The sequence below is a fragment of the Lepisosteus platostomus genome, chromosome 16 (genome assembly GCF_059453375.1).
Source record: "Lepisosteus platostomus isolate fLepPlt1 chromosome 16, fLepPlt1.hap1, whole genome shotgun sequence".
NCBI classification, from domain to species: domain Eukaryota; kingdom Metazoa; phylum Chordata; class Actinopteri; order Semionotiformes; family Lepisosteidae; genus Lepisosteus; species Lepisosteus platostomus.
Genome location: NC_142626.1, coordinates 24596404 through 24620666, shown reverse-complemented (window position 1 = coordinate 24620666; position 24263 = coordinate 24596404). Strand labels below are relative to the sequence as shown.

General features: G+C 42.5%; 2 protein-coding genes across 49 annotated transcripts in view; both read left to right on the top strand.

Annotated features, from left to right (window-relative positions):
• The window catches only part of LOC148647083 (NACHT, LRR and PYD domains-containing protein 3-like), a 1669284-nt gene that overhangs the window by 1243356 nt on the left and 401665 nt on the right, over nucleotides 1-24263 (top strand). The gene's annotated exons all lie outside the window — the stretch shown is intronic.
• LOC148647090 (uncharacterized) lies at nucleotides 10099-15597 on the top strand. Its single transcript, XM_088609200.1, has 3 exons — nucleotides 10099-10172; nucleotides 12959-13435; nucleotides 14374-15597. The coding sequence occupies exons 1-3, from the start codon at nucleotides 10161-10163 to the stop codon at nucleotides 14821-14823; spliced, it is 939 nt and encodes a 312-aa protein (XP_088465326.1). The 5' UTR covers nucleotides 10099-10160; the 3' UTR covers nucleotides 14824-15597.

Sequence of the window (24263 nt, the reverse complement as noted above, 5' to 3'; positions counted from 1 at the left end):
TCCGGGCCCTATGCGGACGACGCGATCCAGAATAGTGAAGACACAAGGGGAAAAATATCATGCAGGAGTCGGTCAGGAGACAGGGGGGCGTGTCCATGCAGTGCTAGTGTCCGGGGGGAGTGAATCCAGGGCGAACAATCCAAGGGTAAATCCAGAGGAGGAATCCAAGACGAGAGGTGAAGTCCAAGACCAGGGGATCCATCCGTAGTTAAAAACCAGAACCGGGTCGGGACCGGCGGGACAAGGAATCAGGAACATGAAACTAAAACCATAACGGAGCCAGACGCAGCAGGACCCCGGGCTCTCACGACACGGAAATCAATGAGAAGCCAGGAGTGAGGTCAGCGTCTGACTTTTAAAGGGGAACGGGAATAGGGAACAGGTGCAGAGAATGGGAAGGAACGAGGAAGGGCTGGAGCTCCCTTAAGGGGAGGGGTTAGCGATCGTGACAGTACGCCCCTCCTTTCCAGGGCGGCTCCGAAGCCCTAAACAAAAAATAAAAATAAAAAGGATGGAGTCCAGGTACCAATACGCCGTCCGCGGGGCCCGGGTGTTGGCTTCTCATTCTGTCAAGAACAGTTCTTTCTGGGCCCTATGCGGACGACGCGATCCAGAATAGTGAAGACACAAGGGGAAAAATATCATGCAGGAGTCGGTCAGGAGACAGGGGGGCGTGTCCATGCAGTGCTAGTGTCCGGGGGGAGTGAATCCAGGGCGAACAATCCAAGGGTAAATCCAGAGGAGGAATCCAAGACGAGAGGTGAAGTCCAAGACCAGGGGATCCATCCGTAGTTAAAAACCAGAACCGGGTCGGGACCGGCGGGACAAGGAATCAGGAACATGAAACTAAAACCATAACGGAGCCAGACGCAGCAGGACCCCGGGCTCTCACGACACGGAAATCAATGAGAAGCCAGGAGTGAGGTCAGCGTCTGACTTTTAAAGGGGAACGGGAATAGGGAACAGGTGCAGAGAATGGGAAGGAACGAGGAAGGGCTGGAGCTCCCTTAAGGGGAGGGGTTAGCGATCGTGACATTAATATTGTGAAATTAATGTTAATAAAATAAAAACAGAGAAGTATTTTCTTTAATCCTCACCTTGAGCAAAGAGCCCCAGTGTCCCCAGCAAAAGAATCAGTGTCATCATTGTCCTGTGTGTGTCAGTAACTCTGAAAGGGCTGAACAGTGACTGATCCACAGTGTGAGTCTTAAAGTGTTTGGAGCAGTGAGGTGGCACAGGTATGCAAAGCTCCTTCCTGTCACAGACAGTTAGAAAAGGCCTGAGCTGGGAGAACAGATGTAATCTGCAAGGGTTAGGTCTTTTGTTATGTGTATATAATATGTAGTTAACATACTCCAACGTTAGATCTCTACCACATTTAGGCTGTGCATATACGTCTCTTAAAAACAACAGCTTTTCCTATAAACATTCTGAAAGCACTGATCCAGCGGAGACTTGCCTTCCCCTGAAGGTCCTCTTGCCAGCACTTGGGGATCCCAGTCCTTTGCTGGGCTTGCTACAGAACCTGCTATTCCTCTGTTTGTTTATTCCCGTCAAACTCTCCCCAGTGACCCTGCTGTTGACTTTCCACACAGCTCCTCTCGTGCTGGTCTCTCCACCTTCTCCACCTTCCACCAGACTGCAGCCTTCACTCACTCCCTGCCCAGTCAGCCCACACATCTCTCGCTCTCTGCTTCCTGCTCGCTGCCTCACCTCCCTCATCTCTCTGATCTCCCAAAGATCCCTGCAGTCCTGCGTTTGGGGCTCAACCTGTCATTTCACTGCAGGGCTGAATAGCGGCTGCAGCGTAACATACATGGTATACAACTTATTGAAACAACACCAAAACATGCATAATAAACTGATGGAGATGGCTAACAGCTTTTACATGCTGAACTGTGACCATCACGCTTGCTTGATCACAGATGCCCCCCCGTACTTACCCCCAAATGAACGTTTACCCAAATGGTGAATGTTCACACTAAACTCCTGATGAGAAAGGAAGGTTTCTATTTCCTGGAGTTACATCAAAGACAGGAGGGGGGAAACATATATATATAAGTTATGCAGGGCCATATCCCCTTTGAGCTATGATAGGTACCATAACTATTATAGTCCAAATTGTGGTTCCTTGTATGCATATATTAAAGCTTGGCTGGCGAACAAAGGCTCGAATTATTTGGTTTCCACAAATTGGTACTGTGAGCAAGGTACTCCAATGGCACGAGACTTTCACACCCAGAAGGCATCTGAGATACTATACAGGAACTAAAGAACGATCAGACTGGGAGGTTAGAAAAAGAGACTTGCAAGAAAAATTAGCAGCACTAAACAAAAGGAAAGATGTGTTGTTAGGACAGAGAGATCAGTTAGAAGAAGAGATTAGCTGAAAAAGTTGAAATGGCTAGGGTTTATGCACAGACAGAGAGAGAGGAGCTGGCCACCCCCTCGACTTCAGCTGTAGCTAAATTATATCCTACCATACCGAAGACAATAGCGGGGATTGGTGGGAACAGTTTCCTCGATGGACTGATGATAGCTCCGACCTTCGAGATCCCCAGGAGGATCTTCGGGTAAAATACAAAAAGGGGGAAGCACAGCTTTATCCAATAGGAGACAGCTCTTATACCTGTGGAGAGCAATCTGGTATAACTGTATAACACCGAGTGGGGACCAGGGTTCTGACGAAGATGATGCTCTAACCTTCACTATTAGAATGCGGCGACTCTGGGGTGGTGGGAATAGAAAACAGACTACTTCCCCAAAACCCGAAGATATAGATAGGTGGGCGAAAGAGGTCCCACACCCTAAAAACGGTATGCAACAAACTTGGAGAGCTTTGATGGAGCTCAAAGATACTTAAGGTATTACCCCTCTTACTGTGACAATTATTTTAAGGAGAGCTGGGGAAAAGAAGGCTGGAACTATTAGAGATTTATTCAAAAACAGAGGAAGGGGAGATTGGGAATATTTGAAAAATTGGCTGTGCGGTCAATATCTGCCCGAAACTGATTGGAAAACAAAATCAACAAAAAGAATCTGACGATGTGTCAGACTATATTGAAAAATTGGCCAATTCATGGGCAGAATTTTCGGGACAAGAAGATGAGGAGCACAATTTTATGGAACAAAGAGCGTCAGTAATTAAACAACAGTTCTTGAATGGTTTAAAACTTGATATAGCTTAAGTATTGCAGCTTTGGTACCCTGATCTCTCTACCGATAACAGTAAACTCTTTGAAGAGATCGCTGATGAGGCAAGGAAAATTGAGAGAACTATGTATGCAAAAGTACGCACGGTTCAAATGGGAGTGTGTTTTACTCCCAAACCAAGTGCTCCCCCAAAGGGGAAGGATTACAAATCGCCTAAGTCCACAGGGGACAATAGTCGTACACAATATAAGCAATGTAATTATTGTCTAAAGTATGGGCATGTTCAGGGAAAATGTCATAAAAGGTATCAAAACATGAGAGACCAAAATCGTCCCTATAATCCAATGGATAAGGAAGAGCAGAAAAGACCTCTCACAATTAAAAGATTTAACTGAGGAGCAAAAGCAACAGCTCCGGGATCTTTTAAACCAGAAGACCCCCTAGTAGCCTCCCTACACCTCACTCAAATATTAGGGGAAAAAGAATTGAAACTGAAATGTAAAATAAATAGTGAGGATGTTTCTCTGTTATGGATACTGGAGCTCAAATTTCATGCTTGTCTGAAAAAAATGCTCAACGATGTGAAGTTCAATATACAGGGAGGTGGCTGGAGGCTACTAGTGTAGGGGGGAAAGTTACTCTCAAAGAAACTAAACCACTTAGAGCAGAAATGAATGATGAGGAAGAAGGACAGGTCTCTATTTCGGCAATGTGGGTTGGTCCAACACCGGATATTTTGGGATGGGAGGACCTCAAACATTTACAGGGCATCTCTCTGACGGTGCAAGAAGGGCAGGTCAATATTAACATCTGGTCTCTTCAGAAAGACGAAGTAAAAAATCATGCAATTTGGACTAAAGATAAGGATGAGTGTGGCCTTTTGGATATGGAACTAGCTAATTTTACGGGAAACCACCCGTAAAATTTTTACAGGAAAGGAGCTGAGGATGGAATTCGGCCCATTGTGCAAAAACTGTTAAAACGGGGAATCATTAGGCGCACTCATAGCTCCAGCAACAGTCCTATTTGGCCAGTAAAGAAAGCCAGCGGGGCCTGGCGCTTTACTGTGGACTATTCTGAAGCTAACAAATGTATTACCAGACTGGCAGCCCTGGTAGCGGACCCATCCACAATATTTCAGCTCTTAAACCCTGATCATAAGAAATTTTCAATAATTGACATGGCTAACGGGTTCTGATCAGTGCCCCTGCACCCAGAGGTGCAGGACTGGTTCACATTTGTAGTGGATGGCGAACAGTACACCTGGACTAGGCTACCACAGGGATTTCATAACAGTCCCACGGTGTATCATATGGCACTGAGAACACACCTCAGAGACCTGCCTCCCCTCGCCTCTGTTGTTATTCAGTATGTTGATGACATATTGATCGCCTCTCCCAATGAGAGAACCCACAAGGAGGACCTGAAGGTAGTCCTAGACCACCTGACTAAGAAAGGGCATAAAGCCAGTTATGACAAGGCCCAAATATGCCTAGATACCATAATCTATCTAGGGCAAAATATTAGTCAGGGATCTCTTGAGCTAACAGAAGACATGGCAAAAGCAATTAAAACTCAGCCCCCCCCCCCCCCCCCAGAGACTGTCAGGGAGCTGCGCTCCTTCTTGGGCCTGTGCAATTTCAATCGGAATTGGGTGGATGCTTTTGCTGAAAGAGCTGAACCATTAACTGATTTATTGAAGGGGGCAGGGAAACCTAATGACCCCATTCCATGGCCTAGCGAGGCTGAAGAGGCTTATAGGGATTTAAAGAAAGCTCTCTTGCAGGCTCCTGCACTGGGGTTCCCTCAGACGGATCAGGCTTTTTACCTGTATGTAAATGAGAAAAATGGGTATTGGACTGCTATGCTAACTCAGGAACATGGGGGCAGATACAGACCGGTAGGTTATTACTCTGATGTAGCTAAGGGATGGAGACCTTGCTTGTGAGCAGTTCAGGCTGTCTGTTTCACAGTGCAAGCTGTAAATAGTATAGTACTAGATCAACAATTAATAGTGAGATATCCTCATGCTGTACATACAGTACAGTAAATTGTTATCTCTCAACCGTGTAAGTCAAGTTACTGCTGCCAGATGGAGTAAGTATCAGCTCATACTGGAGGCCCCTAATCTGACAATAGAACAAGAAGGAGCTCTGAATCTAGCTTCCCTGCTGCCTGAACCACCTGAGGAATATTTGTTAGAACACGATTGTGAAGTTTGGGCAGATCAGGAAAATCAGAGCATGGACATTTTTGAACACCCCTTGGGGAATGAGGATTTAATATTATTTACAGATGGTACCTCATTCATAGATCAAGATGGAGTGAAGAGAGCAGGATGGGCCGTAGTGACAAAACATAATATTAAGTGTGCTGGTAGATTCCCAGTGGGCAAAAGACGTATAATATACGTCTAATAAACTCATACCTTAGATGTCTAAATGTGGTCCGCAATTTATCTAGAATGAAATTCTAATATACGTCTATTGTTATAAGTCAATTATACGTCTATGATTAGATGTTCATTATACGTATATGGTTAGAGGTCTATTATACAGATAACGTTAGAGGACTATTATACGGATAACTTTAGAGGTCTATTATACGTATATAGTTAGAGGTCTATTATACGGATAACTTTAGAGGTCTATTATACGTATATGGTTAGAGGTCTATTATACGGATAACTTTAGAGGACTATTATACGTATATGGTTAGAGGTCTATTATACGGAAAACTTTAGAGGACTATTATACGTATATGGTAAGAGGTCTATTATACAGATAACTTTAGAGGACTATTATACGGATAACTTTAGAGGACTATTATACGGATAACTTTAGAGGTCTATTATACAGATAACTTTAGAGGTCTATTATACGGATAACTTTAGAGGACTATTATACGTATATGGTTAGAGGTCTATTATACAGATAACTTTAGAGGACTATTATACGGATAACTTTAGAGGTCTATTATATGTATATGGTTAGAGGTCTATTATACGGATAACTTTAGAGGACTATTATACGTATATGGGTAGAGGTCTATTATACATCAAAGATTGGTTTTACAGGTGTAGACACTAGTAAATCAAGCCAATGATTTGGTTTAGAAATTTATTCTGAAAATACACATTCACTCCTGAAAAATATGTATTTCAAATTATACATTGTATACAATCAATCAACAATCAACATATGGGCAATAATCATAAAAAACACAACTAGTCTTAAACTTCAGCTACAAATTCTGGTAACATGGCAATATACAGTATAGTAATGACAAACACCGCTGTATCACCTGCAAGTACACAGCCACCACCACACTCATTCAAGGCCCCTCAGGACAATTCAGGACAATTCCGGATCACCCAGACAGCATCTTGTACCTCCAGCAACCTTATTTACTGTATCTCTTGCAGTAAATGCCCAGCCATCTACATTGGGGAAACAGGAAGGAGACTCGGAGACCGCTTCAGAGAACACGTCAGGGCTGTGAAGATTAAAGATCTCTCCAAGCCCATTGTTTCTCATTTCACCTCTGACGGCCACGACCACTCTAATCTCTCCGTCTGTGTTCTCAAAGACGGTTTTCCGAACTCATACATCAGAAAGACCACCGAAACTAAAATTATTCTGCAGCTAGGATCACACATTATCCCTTCCCTTAACGACAGATTACTGTTCTTTTAAATTTTCTCCATTCATTGGAAGTTTCATTTCACACCTCTCTGCACCCATTCTGACTTCACACCTCTTGATTGGCCTCTCTTTCTGTCCCCTGCTCCCGCCTCTCACTCCTCCTCCCTCTCAACCTTTGTTCTCCCGCTACTTTACCTTTGCCTACTGCCCTGTCTCTCTCACACCTGAAGAAGGCTCCACGGCCGAAACGTTGTGTTCTCTTTCTTCTTTTTTTCAGCATGGAATAAACCTATTACTTGTTCCTTATTATCATTCATACTTACTCGTCAAAAGAGGATTGCTGAAATATTTGCGAATACTTCAATCTTCTACATTTGAAAAATGTGTCCAAAATGGTGATAATACATCGCGGCTATGTGCCCCCTGCTATGTGCTGATGTGCAATTTTAACGCATGCAGTTAGTAAGGATCGGTCACTGTTGTATGGTATTATATATAATGACATTATGGAATAGGATGGGGACAGGCCTGGCATCACGGGGGGAGGGAGGAGTGTCGCCCCTTCAATTTTGGGCAAAAAGATTTACCTAACTTAATTTGCGTCCTAAAAAAATAGTTGTACTTTGTCAATGGTCAGACAACACTAAATGACACTAACAGTCACTCGGACTGTTTGATGTGCAGGAGGGCTATCTGTCCAGGAACTGCACATATCAGTGTCGTTAGTGAGTGTCAACATTACGATCATGTTTGCTCAGGTGGACTGAAACCTTGCAGTTATCATTATACTTAAAACCGTTATATAACTAGGACTAGTTATAGCAGTCTTTGCTTTCTGTTGGTTTTACAACAATTTTTTCCTAACGATTCAGAACCTCCATCGATGTAGCTGCAAAAATGAACGCTTATGGTACTTTTCGCTCCAGGCAATATAAACCACGAGGGTGACGAAAAATGTGAAACTGAACTTCATCGCAAATACCAGATTGCTAGTCGTTATCTTCTATCATGAAGCACTAATCAATGGCATAGCTGCGAGATTTCATTTGGGTAGCTGCACCGTACAGCTCCGTTTCAACCGAAATATCACCCCCCCCCAGAATTTCAGACACCCCCCTACAGATTGTTCCCAGGGCACCGCACACTGATGGGGGACGGGGTGTCCAGGAAATGGTATCAACTTTTCTCAAGAAAATAAAAATAGAAACTCTATAGGCACTCAAACATTTTACTGTTTTTTTCAGGCAGGTGGCAAGACCCCCTCCGCAAAACCCTTGTATGCCTCCTTCTGTCGACGTGCCCAACCTCCGGTGGAAAAGGAAGAGTCCGAAACATGAAGACTGTTCTAATTTTGTTTTCTGTTATCACATTGTGTATCTGTATCCAGAATGTACACGAACACCAGCCCCGTAAAGTGAACATGGGGTTAACACCTTTTTGGCCCTGTCTTATCTGATGGCTGAAAAGACAAACCAGAGCGCCTGTTGGGTATGCACTACACTACCAAGGTATGGAGCCATGGGGGCCGTCCCGTGGTGCCTGAAGACGTTATAGGCATGATCATATAGAGAGATCATATAGGGGATTTTAACATGACCAAGTATGGCTGCTGTAACGATACTACTGTAAACTGCACCACGCTGCAGTATTTTAGGGAACGGGGACTAGAACCTAGCACCAGTTTTGCTGCGTCTTATGGCCCACAATACAACCTAAGCCGGAATCCCCCATTTATCACCCTAAACAATAAGCGGGGGGATTTGTTTTGAGAACCATGAAGATCACCATATAATGGTTTGGGGTAAATGCAATCTCACCTTTTATATTGGTCTCTCAAATTCTACTCTTCAGATACCAGGGTGGGATAAGAGCAGTCCTAAGTTTAGTGCAGCTTTTTTGTTTTCTGCTGGATTAGGAGTGCCTTATGGAATGTATTTTATTTGTGGGAAACGTGCATACCCATGGTTACCGACTAATTGGGGCAGATCATGTTATTTAGGATATGTAGTTCCCCATGTCCAGGTTCAGCCTCACAGTCCTAACAGTCCAATAGTAATGTTAGGATAGTACATACGTATGAAGTAAAGACAGCAGACTCTGCATTTGTGTAGAAAATGGAAGATGTATGTTTCCATTTTCCAATGGGGGATTGATGGAGCCTGCTAACAGCTTTTACATGCTGAAGTGTGACCATCACGCTTGCTTGATCACAGATGCTTCCCCCCACCGTACTTACCCTCAAATGGTGAATGTTTACCCAAACGGTGAATGTTTACACTTAACTCCTGATGAGAAAGGAAGGTTTCTATTTCCTGGAGGTACATCAAAGATTCCCACTCAGCGGCGCATGGGAATGTGTAGCTTCCACACCTGACGCCAATCAGCGCTGCGATTTAAGATCCCCACACGCCCGCAAACGATGTTCACGGTAGAACCGAATGTGTTCCCCTCACCAGCGACACAAACTAATTTCTCCGATTAGAGAAAGATTTCTCTCCTGTACCAGAGAACCGAAACCTCTGCAGACAACTACACACCGGCACACCGCACAGAAGACAACATGTGCTCTGCCAGTGCTCAGGAAGCCTCCTAACACTACCGACGCTATCACACTATATATAAGTTATGTAGGGCCATATCCCCTTTGAGCTACGATAGGTACTATACCTATTATGGTCCTCATTGTGGTTCCTTGTCTGCATACAATAAAGCTTGGCTGGACAAACGAACCCTTCAGGCTCGAATTATTTCAAGATCACTTATGTTTTGAAAGACCAATTGGGAGTCGGGTTCCACCGTTTAAATATCACTTCTAATCCAGTGGAAAGTTATATTTGAGGTTTAAAAATGTAAGACGTTCAAGCCACCTTATGAATTCATTTGTCAAAATCATCACTATTATATTTATGAACGTCCAGTGAGATGGAAGCACACACAAAATGAGGAATGTACTCTACTCTTGACAGGAAGACACCATCTGCCAGCGATAAGCCTGGAATTAACCAGTATGGAAATCTTTTGTTTTGTTTAAAATGGGTACAAAATCCAATCTACATCTTTCTTCTTGATAATTACAGATATAAGTACCCAGGAATGTTGCCACTTTCTGTAGAGGTAAATTATCAGTTGTTCATAAAACTTTAAGAGAAAATATCTTGCTTTGTAGCTGTCAAACGTGGGCATGTGTTTTCTGAAGTCTGTGCGGACTGGGCGTAGCCGTGATGCGGCCTGGTGGATTTCAACATTTGTAAACAAAAAAAACAGAAAAAAAATTATTATTCAGACTTCTTCAGAAGGGAACCAGTGCTTGTTAAATACCACACCAGCACACAGTTTCACCACGGACGGTGACTCCAGGCAGAGATGTCTCAGTCTGTAAGTGATTATTATTTCTGTTTTGAGTCGAGGTGTCTTGTAAGTAACTGACAATGTTTACAGCCCTGCGGATTTTTCAGTCATGTAATGAGAACTGATTTTTTTTTGTTTTGTTTACTGTATAATGCGTGTAAAATTCACGCTACATCTTTCTTCTTGCTGTTTACAAATTTTATTACCTGGGTATGTTGCCATTTCCTTTAGAGGTATTTTAGCAATTGTTCCTAAATCTTCGAGTAAATAGTTCACTTTTTTAATTTTAAAAATAAACCTGAAACAGATGAAAATAAATTTAAACCTTAATTTAAACTGCATCATACAGCTCTCTTCTGTCCTAATGAAAAACAGTAATGTCATCTGCTATCTTAAATTTTTTTAACTTTCTCTACCCAAAATGTTTATAACTTTCACAGTGCTGTTATTGATATGAAGACCCAAAGTCTGAGTTACTAATAAAAACAGAAAAGGAGATATTAGGCATCCTTGTCAGATGATTCTCTAATTGCAAAGCTCTGAGATGTCCTTTTGAATAGTCTTACTGAGTTCCTGCATCCATTTTAAAGACTCTTAACAACTTTCTGAAAAGTTGTGACCAAAGCCAAAAAAATCCAAGCATTTGAATTTAAATTTCTGTTATAGTCAGTAACGTAAAAATATCACTTTTTAATTATACTATTTAATATTTAACGTATTGGTCAATTTAAATTCTGAATTATTTTTTCTAAGTTCTAAAAGTATCTGATACTTATACTGCTTTTGCTATTTCCTTCATACAGATCTTCTAGCAAATAAGATCAATTACCAGTGAAGTGTACTCTCACGAGGCACTAGTTCTGTAGGGTTTGGGCATTTACTGGGACAATTATTAATTGTAGCCGTAAGTCACAAAATGATTCTTTTAATGGCTTTAGAATCCAACCTTGCGGTATAACTCAAACAACGCACACACACACAGGTACTAATACACAAGAATACATTTATTAATACATAAAATATGCATATAAACCTAACAGATCTTATCGAGAGGGTTATCAGAATACAAAAGGTATATATTCAATCAGTCACGAAGAGTTACATATATCAAGAGGACATACATTCAGTATATTTAGACCATTTCGTATGTGAACTTGGTAACTTCTACACTAGATAGTCAAAACAAGTACATAACTCTTAGGAATTAAGTTGATATCAACTGGTTGGGATAACAATTGAATTCTCGAGCTGTAATGCATTGAAGTTGAATACTCATCCAATTTCTGGGGACTCAGATCTCCTGCGGGCTCTCTGGCTCCGTGCCAGGCTGTGCTGTGCGGCTTGCGACGGTTCGCTGCTGATGCTCACTGATCGGCAAGTTAGTGTTGGCTTTAACTAGCAAAGTTGTGCTCAGGAGAAAAGATGACTGTGGGTCCCAGCAAGTCAGGAAGAGGACCAGTTCATTCCTGATGAAGCGCTAGTTCTGAATAGTGATTCAGCTGTCCACAGTTCCGACCTGTTCACGAGACTTGCTGCTGGTGGTAACCTCAGGTGGATCCTCTGGTTACTCTCTGACAACCTCCACTCTCGACTCTTAGAACAAAGGAAAGTTCTGGCACTCGGACACACTGGGCGTTCCGTGGTTGTCCAGGCTGAGTCTCAGGATGGTCAGAAGGTGCGCTGCGAGAATGTCCTGCCCTTGGGAGCCTTTCTGCTCCTGGGAATTCCTTAGAATTCTCTTTTTTAGAAAAGTCCACTACAGGCTCTCTGTGTTGCCTGTTTTTACCTGGAGGAACTTCAGCTCGTTCATTGGCTGAAAGTTTTATGGGCATCAGAGTCCCACGTGGGTTACTCTGCCCTACTGGTTTCTGATTGGTTGATCAAGGTGAGATATGAGTCACTTGCTCCTGACACCTAAGAATACAATCCAGATGTCCATCTGCCACTCCCTAGACAGATAGGCGCCAATGGATGACCATTGATCATGATAGCCAGGCTTAGCTAAGTGCATCCCCATTTGGGAGCTGTCCCTTATCAAAAGAAAACATCTTTAAATCAGCCTGCATGAATAGTTTCTCTGTGGCTGCACCACAGAGATGAAGAGAGAGATGGGGCCTCATTTGGGAAAGCACAGCAACACTTAATTCTGTCTTGTTAACAAGCCTCGCAGCTACACCAGATACTTTTGTTTTTAGATTTCACGGGACCAGATGTACAAATTGTCAAAAAAAAATCCCTTTGTGATGTGTCAGAACTGCAGTACTCATTTCAACATCTGTACTGAGATTTTATGTTTTTATATTAACAACAAATGAGTTCTTGACTGTTTTGACAAATCTTGATTACGCCATGAGATAGGCCTTCTCCAGATATCAATTACACTCAATAGCAGGTAAGTTACTTAAGGCTTCAGTTTAGCAAAGAAAAAGGTTATCAATAAACAGTGAATTCTAACTTTGGGAATTCCTAACAAAGTAAGGGAAGAAGTTTCAGACTCACTTAAACTTTGAACTTGAAACAAAAAAGAAGCAACCGAATGGCATTCTTATGTTTTTTCTTGACTCAAAAAGTCTGACCTGTGTACTGTAACAACCTGAGCTCCTGTAACTGTTTTCAATTTAGTGTGCAGCAGTTCAGATGCTCTAAATAACTTTGCTTTATATATTAAGTTTTTCTTTTTTGGGTAACTGCTGTAAAGCTGATGGTGTAGGAACTATTTGCTTTGTGTTACAAGCGCTCTTTGCTCGGGTAGGGTGTGGAGCTTTATGACACTAGTACTGCTGCTTGTGTTGATAGCATATCTCCCTTCCTAGACTCTCACCAGCTGCCTGGGCACAATCCTGCCCTGCATCAACAGGGGCACACTGGTGTCCTTCAGAGCTGACAATGGCTTGCTGTGGTGCAGCACCGAGCACAGCTCTGTCGGCCGCAACATTGAGGCTGCAGGGACCAGCAGGGGCCAGTGGAGCCAGTTCAGGGCTCTGTTGGCCCCCAGCGGGAAGCTGCTGCTGCAGGACCTCAGAGGCGTGTACCTCAGTCGGATCAACTGGGGGGGCGTTGGTGGGGTTGACTCCATCATGGCTGCCAAGGCTGAGGCTGATGTCTACTGTGAGTTTGAGGTCTTCACCCGCGGGGAGTATTTTGTCTTCAGAGCCGATAATGGGAAGTTCCTGTGCAGGAACCCCCGTCAGGGCAAGGAGAACATAGAGGCGGCCCGAGATGATCCTGACTCTTCCTGCAACTTCCTGCTGTGCTGCGGAGGTCCAGCAGATGTGGAACCACAGACTGCAGTAAGACCGTTTATTCTTTTGAGCTCTCACACAGAGACAGAGCCCTTGATTTCTAGCAGTGCCCATATATTCACTGTGAGAAGCTATGCACCAGTGTGGTAAATCAGTCCACTGGACACACAGTGAGCACTGGTCACTATGAGGACTGAAAGCTTGGGAGAAGGTAAAGTTCTCTTTTGAGGAATAGAAACAATCAGGCAACACCGTTGTGGTGAAAAGGTGGTAGAGGTTTCTCAACGCTGGGACAGCCTCTCTGACTGGGCACTGTCAGCAGAGTTTCTCAACAGGAAGGTGGTTACACTGCACTTCTACCCAGATATACCAATATCCTGTTTGCAGACCTCATACACAGAAGAAAATCATGCAACATGGCAAAAAAATTATAATCACTCGCTCTGGGCTCACTTCAAAATTGCTCTGTGACTTTATTAATTCTCTTGGGGTTAAACTACCAGCTGCTTCCTCTTAAAATGGCTTTTTAAGAGGACTCAGCCTCAAAGGCCACTCAGACGTCTGCAGTTATTCTCACATACCCTCAGTTTAACGTATTAATATTGATAAGAAAAGTCTGAAGCTTGAAAACATTCTATGATATTCCTTTGCTAATACATATAAGTATCCATTCCTTCAGGATATATAGAGCAGTGTGTTAAACCAGCCCTCTTGACACAGTGAGTATTGGTCACTATGAGGACATACAGACCAGTGTGTTTAACCAGTCCACTGGACACACAGTGAGCATTGGTCACTCTGAAGACATATAATGATTATGCTTTATATATTAAGTTTAAAGCTTTTTATTTTTTGGGTTACTGCTGTAAAGCTGATGGTGTAGGAACTGTTTACTGTGTGTTACAAGCGCTCTTTGCTCGGGTAGGGTGTGGAGCTTTATGACACTAGTACTGCTGCTTGTGATGATAGTATATCTCCCTTCCTAGACTCTCACCAGCTGCCTGGGCACAATCCTGCCCTGCATCAACAGCGGCACACTGGTGTCCTTCAGAGCTGACAATGGCTTGCTGTGGTGCAGCACCGAGCACAGCTCTGTCGGCCGCAACATTGAGGCTGCAGGGACCAGCAGGGGCCAGTGGAGCCAGTTCAGGGCTCTGTTGGCCCCCAGTGGGAAGCTGCTGCTGCAGGACCTCAGAGGCGTGTACCTCAGTCGGATCAACTGGGGGGGCGTTGGTGGGGTTGACTCCATCATGGCTGCCAAGGCTGAGGCTGATGTCTACTGTGAGTTTGAGGTCTTCACCTGCGGGGAGTATTTTGTCTTCAGAGCCGATAATGGGAAGTTCCTGTGCAGGAACCCCCGTCAGGGCAAGGAGAACATAGAGGTGGCCCGAGATGATCCTGACTCTTCCTGCAACTTCCTGCTGTGCTGCACATGACTGTACAGAGCACACGTACTCCCTCACTGTACATCACAGACACATAACGCCACACTGTTCACACGCCACACACACAGTGGTACATGATTGTACGGAGCATATACCCTCCCTCATTGTTTTTGCACTTATAATTCCAGTGAAGAAGAAGATATGAAATTCATAAAGCTGTTATTTTTTTCCTTTTTGCTGGAATGCACAGTGCAACATAATCAAGAATTAGAAACATTAAAAATAAAACAAATCTACCAATATCAGCATGGATAATATCTACTTAACGTTAAGTTTCTCTATATTTTGTGCTGCCATCAAACTGTCAAATATCATCTGGTAATGTCAAAATATTATTTCCTCCTATTCCTGCAAATAATCTTATACAGTATGCATTGTGTCACACAGACATTATCACTCCTGGTTTCTTCAGACTGTATTTGCTGATTTTTTTTTGTATGCTTAATATGAACAAATAAAAGAAAATTAATTCCGTTTTCTTCAGCAACTCTAAAGTGTATTAGGACAGAGCAGGTTCAGACAGTCAGCTATGCAAAAAACGTCATCATTAAGTGGAACTCACTGACCTTTCCATCTATTCATTATAAAGTAACTTGTGCTGCATTATTGCCTAGCAAGGGGAAGGCCATGTCAGGGGTGCCCATGAACCCGTGATCTGTGATATTAAGAGCAATTGCTTTACTGCATGTGTTGCCAGTATCACTATACCTTCAGCTAAACAATTATACAATTAAGTATATTAAATAAAATGACAAGAAAATTAAATTTGTGGAATCCTTCTTATTATATCTGGTGATCTTTGCTGACATGAGATGGCATATGTTCAGTGTGTCCCGCGGGGGCTGTCTTGTTGCTTGGTGCTCTGCTTGCTGAATGAGCGTGTGCAGCTACACTCCTCACCGTAGTAATCTGGGGAAAAAAGCGGTGATGATCTGATGTGTCCTTGTCTGAAATAAATCACAATCCACAGAGACAGGCGCGCCTGGGTGTCCCCAGCACAACACCGGAGCTAATCTTCACACTCTGAAACGACATTTCAACTTCCAACCACTAGATGGAGACATTTCACAAAACAACTTGCGCAGCATGACCGAACACTGATAGACTGTACTGGAAAGTTTAAGTAAAGATAGATACTTTATTGATCCTGTGAGGGAAATTGCAGTGCAACAGCAGCTTAACACAGTCAACACAGCACAGTGTAATGAAATTATACAATAATACAACCCTAAAATACATACAATACAATCAGCACAGTCAGTGAGAAGTGCACTAAGAAGAGTTACTCACAGTCCAGAATATACAAAGAACAAACCAGAACATTACACAAAAAGTTGTATTGCACAATAGAAATATGAATGTATTGCACAAGTCCCTGGCATATATTGCACAAAAACACACAATGGATGCGTTGTACAGTCTTATGGCAGAAGGCAAGAATGACCTTCTGTAGCACTTCCTGTCACACCATGGTTGGATCAGCCTATTGCTGAATGTGCTCTTCATTCTCACAAGCATGTCAAAGAGGGGATGGGAGATGGGACACCATTCTTCTCTCAGCCACTACCTCCAGGGGGTCCAGGTCAGACCCAATGACAGAGCTTGCTCTTCTGATGAGCTTGTTCAGCCTGTTAGCAGCCCCTGCTCTAATCCCAGAATGCCAGCATACCACCGTGTAGAAAATGGCGCTTGCCACAACCGACTGATAGAACATATGTAGCATCCTGCTACACACACTGAAGGACGTGAGCCTCCTCAAGAAGTAAAGTCGGCTCTGACCCTTCTTGAAGATGGCCTCAGTGTTCTTAGACCATTCCAGTCTATCATCAATGTGCACTCCCAGGTACTTGTATGAGTCCACTATCTCCACGCCACTCCCATAGATGTAGACACGAGTAGGTTGGACCCCATTCTTCCTGAAATCTGTCACCACCTCTTTCGTCTTTGCCACATTCAATTGCAGGTGGTTCTCCCCACACCACTCCATGAAGCTGCTGACCAGTCCTCTGTACTCTTCCTCCTGCCCACCCTTGAAACATCCCACAATTGCAGAGTCATCTGACAACTTTTGCAGGTGGCACGACTTTGAGTTGTATTTAAAGTCCGAAGTATAGAGGATGAAGAGGAACGGAGAAAGAACTGTCCCCCTGAGGAGCCCCTGTGTTACTCACTACCTGCTCAGACACAGTTCTGAAGTCTCACAAACTGTGGTCTGCCTGTCAGATAATCAGTGATCCATGAGAACATGGAGGCACCCACTTGCATCTCCTCCAGCTTCCTCCTTAGCAGTAAGGGCTGGATAGTATTGAAGGCACTGGAGAAGTCAAAAAACGTAATCCTCTCTGTGTTGCCAGCCTTGTCCAGGTGGGAGTAGGCCCTTTGCAGCATGTAGATGATTGCATCTTCCACACCAATACTGGGTTGGTAGGCGAACTGTAGGGTGTCCAGTGATGAACTGACCGGGGTCTCAGGTGGGACAAGACCAGCCTCTCCAGTGTCATCATGAAGGGAGAAATCAGCGCAAGTGGTCTGTAGTCATTGAGGACAGAGGGGTGCCCTTTCTTTGGTAATGGGACCAAGCATGATGTCTTCCAGAGCACAGGGACTCTCTCCAAGCGCAGGCTCAGGCTGAAGAGTTGCTGGAGCACTCTGCTTAGCTGATCAGCACAAGCCCTCAAATCTCTGGAACAAATGTTATCTGGTCCTGTGGCCTTACCCTGGTGAAGCCTCTTCAACTCCCTCTTCACCTGGTCAGCCGTGATGGTCAGCCTGGCCTGGGGGATGGTGCTCATAGCGCTGTCAATGCTTCAGGTGTTAATGGTGGAGGTGTTGGAGAGTGGCAGCTGCAGGGGATGGGGGGTGAGTAGCTGTTGGGAGTTGTAGCTGTAGATGGCCATGATTGTGGGGGGATGGAAGAGGTGTTGGGCAGTCGCACCTGCGAGGGCTTAGGGAGCATGTGGCTGTGGGGGGATAGGTGGTGAGCCACAGAAGGCCCCGAATCAAACCTATTAAAAACTGATTCAGCTCATTGACCATCTCCAGGTTTCCCTCTGTTACACCCCCAGCCTGTTTGAAGCCAGTGATCTCTCTCATGCTGCTTCATACGTCCCTCACCATATTCCTTTGCAGTTTTAAAGGTTGGCTAACAGATCTAATTACCTGCCCCTTTTGTTTGAAAATAGAAGCAATAAGCAATTGCTGGCACCTGGTAGAGTAAATTAGCCTAGAGTCTTATTATGATTAAACAGTTCTACTCTGTACTGTACCTCTTTTCATCCTTTGTAACATGGTTTTTTTATATTCAGCGTGCATTTTAGTGAGGTCTATTGCTGTAGATTCCATTATCATTTTAAAGAACATATTGCAATAACAAAACTTCACCAGAATAGAGCAAGTGACTGTGTTTTGTGTGAGTGAAAAAAGAAACAATGATGTCAGGACCAATCTAAAAAGCTAAAAAAATCTAAAATAATTTATTATGGCTTTATTACTTCTAGTGCTGTTTGGAAATAGTTAAATGGCAATGAGCTGGCACCTTTATCAATTCTGTAGTGTTTCACAAGTGCTCGTGCAAGGCAATTCTATTTTTGAAAGTTATTGATAAGTATATTTACACTACCTCTCTCACAGACAGAAAGATAAAAAAAACTTGTTTTCAACTAACATGTCCTGAACTACAGTCCACACTAATTAAGAACCTGAAAGAGGCACATTACTTTCACAAACTACAGTATAATAATAAACTATTTTATATATCCAACTGAGCAATCTTGCTTCTATAAAATATGCCTTCTTTATAATTAGATCAATATTTACCATGCCGTAATACAGTAAAATTAATAAAAGTCAAACAGTATACAACTTAAGTTCTGTAATTTGAAAAAGATCATCCCTCAGTATTGAATGGGATTTGAAACCAGGTATTTTCTGGCAAAAGCCCAAATGCTCCACACGCCCTGTTAAACTTTCACCACCTGGTGGTTTTACAAAATAGTGCAGCCCCACAACTGAGTATTTTTTTAAAAAGCTGTGACATTCTGAATGGCAGGATCTGTATATCGACTATAAATTTGCTGTTGTCAACCTTTTAGGTTATATCAGTCTCAACCAGTTAAGTCACATTTATTCACACATACAAGTAAATATGCTTTCACTATCTTGAAGTATCAAATTTTTGGCATACAAACGATAGTTTTGTCCACGTCTGACGTTCCCAAAGTTCTTACCATTGAAAGGCTATCTATTTTGAAGACCTTCTAAAGACATAATACGTAAGTTGTGGTTTGGTAAAGGCTGTTCCTTTTGTTATTTAAGATGCATACCATACACTTGGGGACCATATTTCAGGTGGGTTTTAATAGGACTTTAGGGATATGACTGCAAATTGTGTGGTGATTCATAGGACTATTATTATATGATGACTGGCAAGTGTTGTGGAGTGCTGAGTCATTTTCCCTTTAGTTCCTTTAGTGTTCTGTCTGTCCCTCTATTCCAGTTGTGGGCTGTACTGCGTACATCAATTCTGACTGTGTGGCAATTGATGAGCATCTAGACATCTAGACACTGTATAATTCTATATGTGAAGTTTGATTCTTGTGCTTTTCAAATCATTCTCAATCAGAGCAATCCAATTGTTCATTATGATATCAATTATGTTTCCAAATTCTTATCATGTTATGTTAATTAGCAGATACTATTGGAATATCCCTAACTACCAAACTTTTATTAACTTTTTATTTCTGTATTTTGTTTTTGCTACAAAATGTAAGTTTCTGAACCCCCTTCCACTTGCCAGATATTCTATAAATACCAGTGACTCTCATCTGAAATCATAGTAATTATTTTTAATAAAAAGTACATCCTAATTGCAATTTCCTCATACAAGGTTTCTGATTATTTTTATTTTTTTATTTACTGTATATTGTAAAACCTGTTTAATTAGTCCCCTGTTAATTCCATTTTTTATATCTGAGCTTTTCAAACGATCATTCTAATACTTTTCTAATCATCTTTGTGTGTATTGACCAAGCAGAAAGGGCACAAGAATGTAGCTAAAGAGGCCCCTGTCTTTCATGTTACGACCCAGATGTCCTGATCAAGACAGCGCTAACCGCATAACCGACCGCTTTGCTCACTTACCAACACACCCTCTCCTCTCAATGTATTTAAGCACTACTCACTTTGTCCTCCTCTCTCAGTATTACATTTACCTATTGAGCTCCCCTTACCATTGGTATTTCATTTAGATTGTCTTCGTGTTTCCGAACCCCTTTTGTTTTTTTTACTTTGTTTCTCAGATTGCGGCTTTGTGTGACTTTAGGACTTTCTCGGTAAAGGACTTCTGATTCCCCATTCTGACCAAATCTTTTGGATAGTGAATTCAATATTGAGGAACTTCTTGGATACCGCCCTGTCCACATAGGATCCATCCCTCCTTTGGTTTAGGAAGATGGACTGTAACATCTACAGTAGTTCCATTTGGCTCTCATGCTGTGATCTCAGCCACAGAATGACTTGGTGCTCTTTGTGTGTGGGGAAGTGAGGGAGTTTGTCTTTCACAGGACAGTGGTGACCCAGTATTCTCCATGATGGATGTTTGCCTCTGACAGCTGGTTGTCTAGCAGAGAGTCATCTGGACATGATCATAAGGTCCAAGGTCACTGTTCATCACCCAGAGGAAGACCCAACAGTGAGAGATCTGTAGGGTGGTACTAGAACCTAGCCTGACAGCATCTCAGCAAATCACCAGCTTTGATGTACAGAATTGTCTCCAAGATATTCTTTCTGCAACAGAAGAAATCCTGTGTTCTTGAACCAGGTGTTATCTTTGCCTTAAATTTTAAATAAGAAAGTTGGACTCATTCTAATTGTCAACATGTTGAATGTCCAAATATATTCAGCAATAAGCTGTAGCCGGGACAAACTGATTTCTCTCACCTGTCTACAGTACCTTTGTGGCCAGACCCAGGAAAACACAGACTATTCGTGCCAGACCGAAGTTCAGCAAGACGAGGTTATTCACAGGTGAAGCCAGCTTCCTGTCTGATTGCGTTTCCAGCTGACTGATAGAACTAGCCAACTCCACAGTGCCCCCGCGGCAACTGGTACATTGTACTAACAGCCAGACCCAGACAGCACTGTGTTCCTGAGCTGATAAAACTGCAAGGGAATTTCTTTCTTTAGTTTCTTCTAAAGTTTAAGAAATAAAAAAACTGTCTGAAGAGCAGCAGTGCTTCAATAGTACCAGGAGATACTTACAATGTATCGTTGATGTATTCATAAAACAGTTAACAGTGGAAGATAATGAATTTAGAGAAAAAACGTTAGAGAAATATAAAAAATAAAGATTTTCCTGAAGCTTCTGAAGTCCTTTGTAAATGAACGAGACAAAATTCAGCATTAACACAGTGTGACAAGACAAAGTGGGGATGAGACATCAGTGTTAGAGAGTTGTGATACACAATGAATCATGTCAGTGGTCAATGGTCAATGAATATTATGAAGCTGACAAGAGCTCAACACTCTTGAGTCATTCTGAGAGCAGTGTGAGTAAAAACACATTTAGAATGATTTTCTAACTTATGGTACTGCTGTCTGGCAGAACTGGGAACCTGGATTCAATTCCTGGGTGCTAACTGTGTGGAATTTGCTTTTTATCCCTGTGATCTCCCTATGTTCATGTGGGTTTCCTTCTGGTTCTCTGGTCTCCTCTCACAGTTCAAATATATTGTTAGAATAACTGGCTGCTGGGGAAATTGACCCCAGTGTGAGTGTGTGAGTGTTTGTGTGTCTTTTTGTGTCTGTCTGTCTAGCAACCGACTGGCTTCTCTTCCAGAGTGTATCCTGCTTTGCACCCTTTGCAAGTAATGCAAGTCATGTGGTATTACATAGGGTTCTCAATTTACTTGAGAGTTGTGTTCCGGAAACCCGCGCGTATTGTACATTTAGCGTATTATAAGAAACTTTTTCCTGTTTAAAATAATGGTAAATGTTATAGTTGCGTTCCACGTGCATAAGTTTGACCCTACTTACACCCTATACAGATGCAGCCATTCAAAATGGGTGGGGTATTTCACGGTATACCCCAGTGGGCGTGTCGCATCAAAACGCAGTATCATGCGGTATATCGCGTCATTTGACGTCATGCCGGAAAGTATCCAGAATCACCTTGTAAAACCGCCAGGAGGAGCCAATAAAGCTTAACCTCTCATGTACAGCATTTGAGCTTTTAAATTTAAACTGTGTATTACAGCATGTTAATCATCAGTCATTAAAAAGTTGGTAGATTTTATGAAAGCAAGGTTGCTCAGTTGGACAAAAATACACAACCTACCTTTATCAGAAATATTTATGCATCAAAGCCTTTACCGAAGATATTACTAATAGTATTAATAATGAATGACTTTGGACAAGCTGTAAACTCAAAGTATTACGCTAGTCCACATTCTTTCTAACCGTCATTTTAAACGAAAATACTTTTAGTTTTTTCTTTCACAAACACCACAGCATTTCGTAGATCTAACTAACGAGGACAGGACATTACCTAGCCAATACGATAAAGGAATGACTTTTTTTGCTAATTTCTTTTTTTTCACATTTGTACAAGCACTTGGAATCTGTCCAAGCCCTACTTTGTCAGGCATTTTCTTTTACTGCAACGGACATATAAAAACTCCCTTGCTTTTAACAGAGCGTTTCATAATTTCTAACTACGAAAATTATTTAAACTGCAACACTTTTCATTCAACCAGAGGTAAAAATATCACAAGGATCCTCAAGAGCACATCAAAGACTGTATGAAAAGATACTTGTATCAGATACATGAGAATCATGAGAATTTTATCAACGCTTTCTTTTCCGTATACCAGATATTATGGAACCACTTCAGAAGGGTGTCAGCCAGTCAGATTCCAGGAATCGGAACTTTAAAGAAAAAATACACAAAAAAAGTATTTAACTAACATGTGAAATAGCGTGTAAAAAAGTGGTAGTTTTAAGCTTTTCTGCTAATATAATATGGAATTGCGTATCTAAAGAAATTAATAACGATATGATATTTGTGTACTGCGACAGGGCTGTGTAGGGCTGTTTTGCCTTTCTCTTCATGTGACTTCCCTAGTAGCCCACTGGTCTACGTGCCTGATTACTAAACCTACAGGTTGTGTGTTTAGATCTAGCTGGTGCTGTGACTTTTTTTTTAACAAACATGTCTTTGAAAAAATAGAATAGCAATATTATGGACAATTAATTGACTTTCATATTTCTAAATATCACAACATGTTCGAATTTTAGTCATTTTTGATAACAATGAATAGTCACCTTCTTTCCTTCTGACAATGGTCCCTGCATCTGCTTCCTGCTTCTATTGTGTGTGATTAGGGGGGGATCCCTTTAGATCTCCCTTCAGATTTAAAAGGATTTAAAAGGTTATTAATCATATCTACGGTGTCGCATCTTACCAGTGCAGCTGATCTTTTGCTGCCTGGGTCAACTATCACAAAGCTTTAGAGAACTTAACATTTCTATTATCAACAAATTGTAAATACGACATTTACATTGGCATTATTAATTTTTCACACGGGTGTATGGAGGCTGGACAGCTTGTTCCCCCCTCTCGCCCCTCTCTGTGTACAGTAGAGCCTCCTCTGCTGGCTGGACAGGAGGCTCTGCTGTACACAGAGAGGGGTGGGAGGGGGGAACAAGCTGCACAACCGTGTGGTTGAAGCTGATACCCTGGATTCTCTCCAGACACAGCTGTAGGGGCTCCACCATCCAGGACAGGAGGCTCTACTGTACACAGAGAGGGGCGGGAGGGGGGGACAAGCCGATACATACTCTTAGAGTTTGATTAATAGGGAATATAATATAAAAATATAATACTAAAAATAAGATACACTCTACAGACATTCACAACAGCGACTGTCAGAAGATAGGACACAGCGGCTCAGACACCCGCTGAATGGAAAAGGGCACTTTAATGTTCTGTACGGCTAATATTAAAGCCAATACTTTAATATTCTTTTCTGTATGTTTAACAATAGTGGGTACTGGCCTAATTCGGCCCTGCACCCGTTGTTAGGTGTTAATGTGTTGTTGTTAAGTGTGAATTTGTACCTGTTTCCCTGAGGTGTGGCTTTTTTTCTGGAAAACCATAACTCTGGTCTTGTCCAGATTGACTGTCAGCGCCCAGGTCTGACAGTGCTGCTCCAGCAGTACCAGGTTCTGCCACAGCCTCTGTTCTGTGGGCGACAGCAGGACCAGGTCGTCTGCAAAGAGCAGGAACTTGATTTCTGTAATTAATGCAGATCAGTAAATCAAGGAACAAAACAATTATTGCGCCCGGCTCCTCAATGGGCTTTGCAGTCCTAATGCGTTGGTTTAACAGTCCGGGTGTGGAAAGCCTCTAATGTCTCCCGACTTCGGCAAAAGGA